This window comes from Malaclemys terrapin, chromosome 4 (assembly GCF_027887155.1).
Source record: "Malaclemys terrapin pileata isolate rMalTer1 chromosome 4, rMalTer1.hap1, whole genome shotgun sequence".
NCBI lineage: Eukaryota > Metazoa > Chordata > Testudines > Emydidae > Malaclemys > Malaclemys terrapin.
In genome coordinates, this window is record NC_071508.1 from 28,717,237 (window position 1) to 28,728,041 (window position 10,805).

Genomic DNA, 10,805 nt, shown 5'->3' on the forward strand with positions numbered 1-10,805 from the left:
CACAGCTCGAGCCGCGAAGCGGTTCACGCCTTTTCTTTGAATTCTGGGTTGAGATCCCAATGCCCGGATGATGCAAAACAGTGTCGCGGGCGGTTCTGGGTACATGTCGTCAGGCCCCTCCCTCCCCCGTCACAGCAATGGCAGACAATAGATTCGCGCCTTTTTACCTGGGTTACCTGGGTTACCTGTGCAGACAACATGGAGCCTGCTCAGCACAGCTGAGCTCACCGTCACCATATGTCCTCTGGGTGCCGGCAGACGTGGGACTGCATTGCTACACAGCAGCAGCTGCTAACTGCCTTTTGGCAGTAGACGGTGTAGCATGAGTGATAGCCGTGGGGCTGGCAGCCGTAGGGCTGCATTGCACCAGCCCCTTCCAGGCGATGGTATATTATGACTGGTACCCGTCGTCGTCGTACTGGAGTGGCTGTCAATCATGGCCACCTGGGCAGACATGCTACTGTCTCGATGATGACGGTTACCAGTCATAATGTACTATTTTCTGCCAATTGCCCAATATTGTCTGCTAAGCACCCAGAAGAGGCCGAGGGCGATGCTGGGTGCTGGCGGACGTGGGGCTGGCAGACATGGGGCTGCATTGCTACACAGCAGCAGCCCCTTGCCTTTTGGCAGATGATGGTATATTATGATTGGTACCCATCATCATCATACTGGTATGGCTGTCACTCATGCTGCAGCGTCGGCTGCCACCTTAAGATGTAAAAAATAGATTTATTCTGTGTTCATTTGCTTCCCCTTCCTCCGTGAAATCAACGGCCTGCTAAGCCCAGGGTTTCCAGTTTAATCTTTGGGGGGACCATTCTGTGTGACAGTTGTTTGTGTTTCTCCCTGTTCCTGTACCTGTACGCCATGTCGTCACTTGGCCCTCCCTCCCTCCCTCCCTCCCTCCCGCCCTCCTTCTCCTGGTCCATCAGATACTACTTTCGCGCCTTTTTTCTGACCAGGCGCCATAGCTAGCACTGGGATCATGGAGCCCGCTCAGATCACCGCGGCAATTATGAGCACTATGAACACCACGCGCATTGTCCTGGAGTATATGCAGAGCCAGAACATGCCAAGGCGAAACCCGGACCAGGCGAGGAGGCGATTGCAGCACGGCGACGAGAGTGATGAGGAAATTGACATGGCCATAGACCTCTCACAAGGCACAGGCCCCAGCAATGTGGAAATCATGGTGTCACTGGGGCAGGTTGATACCGTGGAACGCCGATTCTGGGCCCGGGAAACAAGCACAGACTGGTGGGATCGCATCGTGCTGCAGGTATGGGACGATTCCCAGTGGCTGCGAAACTTTCGCATGCGTAAGGCCACTTTCATGGAACTTTGTGACTTGCTTTCCCCTGCCCTGAAGCGCCAGAATACCAAGATGAGAGCAGCCCTCACAGTTGAGAAGCGAGTGGCGATAGCCCTGTGGAAGCTTGCAACGCCAGACAGCTACCGGTCAGTCGGGAATCAATTTGGAGTGGGCAAATCTACGGTGGGGGCTGCTGTGATCCAATTTGCCAGGGCAATGAAAGACCTGGTGATATCAAGGGTAGTGACTCTGGGCAACGTGCAGTCAATAGTGGATGGTTTTGCTGAAATGGGATTCCCAAACTGTGGCGGGGCCATAGACGGAACCCATATCCCTATCTTGTCACCGGAGCACCAAGCCACCGACTACGTAAACCGCAAGGGGTACTTTTCAATGCTGCTGCAAGCCCTGGTGGATCACAAGGGACGTTTCAACAACATCAACGTGGGATGGCCGGGAAAGGTACATGATGCTCGCGTCTTCAGGAACTCTGCTCTGTTTCGAAAGCTGGAGGAAGGGACTTTCTTCCCGGACCAGAAAGTGACCATTGGGGATGTTGAAATGCCTATCGTGATCCTTGGGGACCCAGCCTACCCCTTAATGCCATGGCTCATGAAGCCGTACACAGGCAGCCTGGACAGGAGTCAGGACCTGTTCAACTACAGGCTGAGCAAGTGCCGAATGGTGGTGGAATGTGCATTTGGACGTTTAAAAGCGCGCTGGCGCAGCTTACTGACTCGCTCAGACCTCAGCGAAAAGAATATCCCTATTGTTATTGCTGCTTGCTGTGCGCTCCACAATATCTGTGAGAGTAAGGGGGAGACCTTTATGGCGGGGTGGGAGGTTGAGGCAACTCGCCTGGCCGCTGATTACGCGCAGCCAGACACCAGGGCGGTTAGAGGAGCACAGCAGGGCGCGGTGCGCATCAGAGAAGCTTTGAAAACGAGTTTTGTGACTGGCCAGGCTACTGTGTGAAACTTCTGTTTGTTTCTCCTTGATGAACCCTCCAACCCCCCCCCCCGACCCGGTTCACTCTACTTCCCTGTAAACCAACCACCCCACCCCACCCTCCCCTCCCCCTTGCAGAGGCAATAAAGTCATTGTTTTTTCACATTCATGCATTCTTTATTAGTTCCTTACAGAGGTAGGGGGATAATTGCCAAGGTAGCCTGGGATGGGTGGGGGAGGAGGGATGGAAAAGGACACACTGCATTTTAAAACTTTAACTCTTATTGAAGGCCAGCCTTCTGATGCTTTGGCGATCATCTGGGGTGGAGTGACTGGGTGGACGGAGGCCCCCCCACCGTGTTCTTGGGCGTCTGGGTGAGGAGGCTATGGAACTTGGGGAGGAGGGCTGTTGGTTACACAGGGGCTGTAGCGGCGGTCTCTGCTCCTGCTGCCTTTCCTGCAACTCAACCATACGCTCGAGCATATCACTTTGATGCTCCAGCAGACGGAGCATTGCCTCTTGCCGTCTGTCTGCAAGCTGACGCCACCTATCGTCTTCAGCCCGCCACTTGCTCTGTTCTTCCCGCGATTCAGCCCGCCACCTCTCCTCTCGTTCATATTGGGCTTTTCTCATCTCCGTCATTGACTGCCTCCACGCATTCTGCTGTGCTCTATCAGCCTGGGCGGACATCTGCAGCTCCGTGAACATCTCGTCCCTCGTCTTACGTTTTCTCTTTCTAATGTTCACGAGCCTCTGTGAAGGAGATACATTTGCAGCTGGTGGAGGAGAAGGGAGAGGTGGTTAAAAAGGACACATTTTAGGGAACAATGGGTACACTCTTTCATTACAAGGTCGCATATTTCGGCTTGCAGGCAGCCATCGTAGGCCACAGTGTTTTGGCTTTTTTAACCTTCTTAACATGCGGGAAAGGTTGCAAACAGCAGCGCATTTCCCATATCAAGGATGAATTGGGTTGTCCATTTAAAATGGGGTTTCAATGTAAAAGGAGGGGGCTGCGGTTTCCCGGTTAACATGCGGCACAAACACAAGTAAACCACCCCCCCCACACACACACACACACGATTCTCTGGGATGATCACTTCACCCCTCCCCCCCACCGCGTGGTTAACAGCGGGGAACATTTCTGGTCAGAAGAGCAGGAACGGGCGCCTCTGAATGTCCCCTTAATAAAATCACCCCATTTCAACCAGGAGAGCTTTCTGGAGATGTCCCTGGAGGATTTCCGCCCCATCCCCATACACGTTAACAGACTTGCTTGCTTTTTTTTTGTAATGTTTACAAATATTTACAAAGTTACACTCACCAGAGGTCTCCTGTGTGCCCTGAGGGTCTTGGGTGAGTTCGGGGGTTACTGGTTCCAGGTCCAGGGTCACAAACATATCCTGGCTGTTGGGGAAACCGGTTTCTCCGCTTCCTTGCTGCTGTGAGCTACCTACAGTACCTCCATCGTCATCTTCCTCGTTCCCCGAACCGTCTTCCCTGTGTGTTTCTCCAGTGAGAGAGTCATAGCACACGGTTGGGGTAGTGGTGGCTGCACCCCCTAGGATCGCATGCAGCTCCGCGTAGTAGCGGCAAGTTTGCGGCTCTGCCCCGGACCTTCCGTTTGCTTCTCTGGCTTTGTGGTAGGCTTGCCTTAGCTCCTTAATTTTCACGCGGCACTGCTGTGTGTCCCTGTTATGGCCTCGGTCCTTCATGGCCTTGGAGATCTTTTCTAATACTTTTCCATTTCTTTTACTGCTACGGAGTTCAGCTATCACTGCTTCATCTCCCCATATGGCGAGCAGATCTCGTACCTCCCGTTCGGTCCATGCTGGAGCTCTTTTGCGATCCTGGGAGGACTCCATGACGGTTACCTGTGCTGATGAGCTCTGCGTGGTCACCTGTGCTCTCCACGCTGGGCAAACAGGAAATGAAATTCAAACCTTCGCGGGTCTTTTCTTGTCTACCTGGTCAGTGCATCTGAGTTGAGAGCGCTGTCCAGAGCGGTCACAATGAAGCACTGTGGGATAGCTCCCGGAGGCCAATAACATCGAATTCCGTCCACACTACCCCAATTCCGACCCGCAAAGGCCGGTTTTATCGCTAATCCCCTCGTCGGAGGTGGTGTAAAGAAACCGGTTTAAAGGGCCCTTTAATTCGAAAGAAAGGGCCTCGTTGTGTGGACGTGTCCAGGCTTAATTCGGTTTAACGCTGCTAAAGTCGACCTAAACCCGTAGTGTAGACCAGGCCAAAGAGTCCTGTGGCACCTTATAGACTAACAGAAGTATTGGAACATAAGCTTTCGTGGGTGAATACCCACTTCGTCAGATGCATGTGGTGGAAATTTCCAGAGGCAGGTATAAATATGCAGGCAAGAATCAGTCTAGAGATAACGAGGTTAGCTCAATCAGGGAGGATGAGGCCCTCTTCTAGCAGTTGAGATGTGAACACCAAGGGAGGAGAAACTGCTTTTGGAGTTGGCTAGCCATTCACAGTCTTTATTTAATCCAGAGCTGATGGTGTCAAATTTGCAAATGAACTGAAGCTCAGCGGTTTCTCTTTGGAGTCTGGTCCTGAAGTTTTTTTGCTGCAGGATGGCTACCTTTAAATCTGCTATTGTGCGTCCAGGGAGGTTGAAGTGTTCTCCTACAGGTTTTTGCATATTGCCATTCCTAATATCTGACTTGTGTCCATTTATCCTTTTACATAGGGATTGTCCAGTTTGGCTGACGTACATAGCAGAGGGGCATTGCTAGCACATGATGGCATATATTACATTGGTGGACATGCAAGTGAATGAACCGGTGATGTTGTGGCTGATCTGGTTAGATCCTGTGATGGTGTCGCTGGTGTAAATATGTGGGCAGAGTTGGCATCAAGGTTTGTTGCATGGATTGGTTCCTGAGTTAGAGTTACTATGGTGCAGTGTGTGGTTGCTGGTGAGAATATGCTTAAGGTTGGTGGGTTGTCTGTGGGTGAGCTAACACGGCTATCCCTCTGATACTATAAGAATACTGCTTCTCAGCTAATACCTGTAAACAGGCTTAGAGCTTGGCACAGCAGAAAAAGCATAACAAACCTAGACTTCTGCGTGGAAGGGGAAACTGAAGCACACCATCTCATGGCATTGGTGGCTAAATGACAAGACACCTACACTCTAAAAGATATTGATATCTGCATTATGTTAACAATGCTGCACACTAGAATGCTTTCACGCAACCTGGAAAGAGAAACCCAGAACTTTGTAAAAATACCTATGGGTAACACTACAATGTTTGGTAACACTTGGAAGTTGTATAACCAAGACCTAAGGAGGACATTAGGCACACTGCCTTCGCATTAGTCAGTGACTAACTCTCTGGCAGTAATCTAATAGGGGGGGGTGTGGCATTATGCCCCATATTCTTCATAGAGATATTGTTATGATGTAATTATGGCATAACTAAGATGTATTTTATGTAAGATGGGTTATGTGAGATATCATTGGAAAGGTTATGATTTACTGAATATGATTATCCTATTTGTATGCATGTATCATCTTTGTATCTGAAGTTAGAAATATGGTCCGTGCAGCTATTACAAATGTGTTTACACCTGGGAAACGCCCACTAGACAGAATGCAAACAGTCTAGATTGCTGGCCATTAGGAAAAATAATAGGTCTTAGAAGATGCTAATCTTTCACCATGAAAGCCTTCCTGGGGATGCAGCAAACAGACCCGGAGTTATGGCTGCAGGGTCATGTGATCAAGTCACCAGATATTGGACACCATGATAATATTAGTATTTTTCCACTGACTGGGGTGGGGGTGGGAATCACACAGGAAGACAAAGGATTCTCACCTGTAGTGAAGTGAAACTCACCGGTACGGCGCCTCCTGCTGGTGCTCCTGGGAATTAGCTCAACTTCAGCCTGGAACACCCTCTGCAGGCCGGTGGCTCACCTATCTCAGGCCCCATGTCCGACCAAGACCCCAGTGCCCTTTACTTCATGGTTCTGCCCCTGCAGTACCCCCACTCTGGGTCTCCCCTCCCAGGGGAACCCCCAAGCCCCTATCCCCACCTGGCCTCAGTGGCTACTGCCAGTCATCACCTAGCCCCTGCTCACTGAGGCTGACTGCAGTCTGTAAACCACTCATCATTGGCAAAGGGGGTTTGGACCATCTGCCTCTGCCTAACCCCTGTACCTCTCTTTAGGCCTTGCATAAGGCCTGCAGCCTGGGTGTTTACCAGCCTGGAGCTCCCCAGCACTGCTCCAGTTCAAGTACCCTTTTCTCCCAGACAGCCAAATCCTTCTCTCTCCACACCTAGAGAGAGACTGACTTAGCTCCGGGCTCACAGCCCTTTTATCGGGCCAGCTGTAGCCTGATTGGGGCATGGCCCCAGCTCTGGCTGCTTCCCCAATCAGCCTAGCCTTTTTCAGGAGCGGGGCAATTGCCTCGCTACACCACCATATGTAAAATCTATTTAAGGCAGGGTTGTGACATAATCACAGTTCGTTCTTCACTGAATCTCCGCCCAAGATGACTGCTGTAAACATCTAAGAAGCAAAGACTGAACGAGGGGAGAAGACTGAGCCCAGGCTGGAAGGCTATCTAGTCTGAGATAACTGGCCCTGTGGATGAGGGGAAAGCAGGGGATGTTATTCTTTGACTTTAGCAAAGCTTTTGATACGGTCTCCCACAGTATTCTTGCCAGCAAGTTAAAGAAGTATGGGCTGGATGAATGGACTATAAGGTGGATAGAAAGCTGGCTAGATCATTGGGCTCAACAGGTAGTGATCAATGGCTCCATGTCTAGTTGGCAGCTGGTATCAAGCGGAGTGCCCCAAGGGTCGGTCCTGGGGCCCGTTCAGTTCAATATCTTCATTAATGATCTGGAGGATGGTGTGGACTGCACTCTCAGCAAGTTTGCAGATGACACTAAACTGGGAGGAGTGGTAGATATGCTGGAGGGTAGGGATAGGATACAGAGTGACCTAGACAAATTAGAGGATTGGGCCAAAAGAAATCTGATGAGGTTCAACAAGGACAAGTGCAGAGTCCTGCACTTAGGATGGAAGAATCCCATGCACTGCTACAGACTAGGGACCGAGTGGCTAGGCTGCAGTTCTGCAGAAAAGGACCTAGGGGTTATAGTGGATGAGAAGCTGGATATGAGTCAACAGTGTGCCCTTGTTGCCAAGAAGGCTAACGGCATTTTGCTCTGTATAAGTAGGAGCATTACCAACAGATCGAGGGATGTGATCATTCCCCTGTATTCGGCATTGGTGAGGCCTCATCTGGAGTACTATGTCCAGTTTTGGGTCCCACACTACAAGAAGGATGTGGAAAAATTTGAAAGAGTCCAGCGGAGGTCAACAAAAATGATTAGGGGGCTGGAGCACATGATTTATGAGGAGAGGCTGAGGGAACTGGGATTATTTAGTCTGCAGAAGAGAAGAATGAGGGGAGACTTGATAGCAGCTTTCAACTACCTGAAAGGGGGTTCCAAAGAGGATGGATCTAGGCTGTTCTCAGTGGTGGCAGATGACAGAACAAGGATCAATGGTCTCAAGTTGCAGTGGGGGAGGTTTAGGTTGGATATTAGGAAAAACTTTTTCACTAGGAGGGTGGTGAAGCACTGGAATGGGTTATCTAGGGAAGTGGTGGAATCTCCTTCCTTAGCAGTTTTTAAGGTCAGGCTTGACAAAGCCTGGCTGGGATGATTTAGTTGGGGATTGGTCCTGCTTTGAGCAGGGGGTGGGACTAGATGACCTCCTGAGGTCCCTTCCAACCCTGATATTCTATGATTCTATGATTCTAGTCTGTGAATGAAATATCTGAAGGTGCAAACTGCCGGAAAGTGCAGCTGGCCTTCAAGAATCTCTGCAATCTGCCTAATACAATATTTAGGGTGAGAACTTACTACTTGTAATCAGTTTCTTTCGTATCTTAATCTTAGATTGTGTTTTGTTTTATTTGCTGGGTAATCTGCTTTGATGTTTGCTATCCCTTATGATCACTTAAAATCTATCTGTTGTAGTTAAACTTGTTTTTGTTTTGTATAAAACTCAGTTTTTGGAATTCATAACTGGGGGGCAAAAAGCTGTTGCATATCTCTCTCCACATTGAGGGAAGGGCAAATTTCATGAGTTTACACTGTACAGTTCTCTGTGCAGCGCAAGATGGTATAACTTTGGGTTTACACTCCAGAGCGGGGTATCTGGGCAGTTCCTTAGCTGAAGCCTTCCCATGCAAGGGCTAGTCAGAAAGTCTGTTTGCATGTTACCACAGCTGGATGTGTCCCTACCTGTATGTGTGCTGGTGAAAGTGTGTGACCGAGAGCGTGTCTGCAGCTTGTCACAGCAGTAAAGTTAAAGGAAGCCCAGACTTGTGGGTCAGGCGGGCTCAGTAGTACCCCAGTTCCAGGTGGCACCCTGGGGGGAACCCATCACACTGCCTCAGCAAGTCTTTGCCAGTAAGGGGTCAGGTGCACAAGCCAGTGCTCTGTTTTTCTAAGGGCACCTTCCAGACCCCTGCTGATGCATCCAGCGGAGAAAAATGTTTGGCATTCGCCATCTCCTCAATATTTCTTCTCTTGTAGGGTAATGCTCCCTTTTTACACATTGCTTTAATTCGTTGGAGTCTAGACACAAGCGAAGAGATCCATCCTTTTTTCTACAGTGACCAATGAATGCACCCACTCTGTTGACTCTTCTACTTGCCCTACGATTTCCTGAGCAATGAGTCCATCCAGCTCCTCTCATAGCCTCTGTCTCAGAGCAAGGGGAATGAATTGTGGGACAGCTTGGGCTCTTTCAGCTCTATTCTGTGCTCTGTTGACAGTTTCCCTCTCATCTGGGAGATGTCCTCAAACGTTGCCTCAGTTGTTTGGTTCCCTGTCCCTCCAATGAGTGCACCCTTTGGCTGAGACCAAGGGCCTAACATACTTCTGCCCCAATAACAGCGCTCTTTTCCTTGTACGATTACAAATCAGGTCTCTGCCAATTTTTATTGTTCACATAGAATCATAGAATCATAGAATATCAGAGTTGGAAGGGACCTCATGAGGTCATCTAGTCCAACCCCCTGCTCAAAGCAGGACCAATTCCCAGCTAAATCATCCCAGCCAGGGCTTTGTCAAGCCGGGCCTTAAAAACCTCCAAGGAAGGAGACTCCACCACCTCCCTAGGTAACGCATTCCAGTGTTTCACCACCCTCCTAGTGAAATAGTTTTTCCTGATATCCAACCTGGACCTCCCCCACTGCAGCTTGAGACCATTGCTCCTTGTTCTGTCATCTGCCACCACTGAGAACAGCCGAGCTCCATCCTCTTTGGAACCCCCCTTCAGGTAGTTGAAGGCTGCTATCAAATCCCCCCTCATTCTTCTCTTCTGGAGACTAAACAATCCCAGTTCTCTCAGCCTCTCCTCATAAGTCATGTGCTCCAGACCCCTAATCATTTTTGTTGCCCTCCGCTGGACTCTTTCCAATTTTTCCACATCCTTCTTGTAGTGTGGGGACCAAAACTGGACACAGTATTCCAGATGAGGCCTCACCAATGTCGAATAAAGGGGAACGATCACGTTCCTCGATCTGCTGGCAATGCCCCTACTTATACAGCCCAAAATGCCGTTAGCCTTCTTGGCAACAAGAGCACACTGTTGACTCATATCCAGCTTCTCGTCCACTGTGACCCCTAGGTCCTTTTCAGCAGAACTGCTACCTAGCCATTCGGTCCCTAGTCTGTAGCAGTGCATGGGATTCTTCCGTCCTAAGTGCAGGACTCTGCACTTGTCCTTGTTGAACCTCATCAGGTTTTTTTCTGCCCAATCCTCTAATTTGTCTAGGTCCCTCTGTATCCGATCCCTACCCTCTAGTGTATCTACCACGCCTCCTAGTTTAGTGTCATCTGCAAACTTGCTGAGAGTGCAGTCCACACCATCCTCCAGATCATTAATAAAGATATTAAACAAAACCGGCCCCAGGACCGACCCTTGGGGCACTCCACTTGAAACCGGCTGCCAACTAGACATGGAGCCATTGATCACTACCCGTTGAGCCCGACGATCTAGCCAGCTTTCTATCCACCTTACAGTCCATTCATCCAGCCCATACTTCTTTAACTTGGTGGCAAGAATACTGTGGGAGACAGTATCAAAAGCTTTGCTAAAGTCAAGAAATAACACATCCACTGCTTTCCCCTCATCCACAGAGCCAGTTATCTCATCATAGAAGGCAATTAGGTTAGTCAGGCACGACTTCCCCTTCGTGAATCCATGCTGACTGTTCCTGATCACTTTCCTCTCCTCTAAATGTTTCATAATTGATTCCTTGAGGACCTGCTCCATGATTTTTCCAGGGACTGAGGTGAGGCTGACTGGCCTGTAGTTCCCCGGATCCTCCTTCTTCCCTTTTTTAAAGATGGGCACTACATTAGCCTTTTTCCAGTCGTCTGGGACCTCCCCCGATCGCCATGAGTTTTCAAAAATAATGGCTAATGGCTCTGCAATCTCACCCGCCAACTCCTTTAGCACCCTCGGATGCAGCGCATCCGGCCC

General features: G+C 49.8%; 1 protein-coding gene across 1 annotated transcript in view; it reads right to left on the reverse strand.

The window, feature by feature from the left end:
* The window catches only part of LOC128836073 (protein FAM107B-like), a 29,334-nt gene extending 23,111 nt beyond the window's left edge, over positions 1-6,223 (reverse strand). Inside the window, exon 1 of the mRNA XM_054026095.1 lies at positions 6,208-6,223. Within this exon, the coding sequence (XP_053882070.1) occupies positions 6,208-6,223 (16 nt within the window). The remainder of the gene's footprint in view (positions 1-6,207) is intronic.
* Between the last annotated feature and the right edge of the window lie 4,582 nt (positions 6,224-10,805).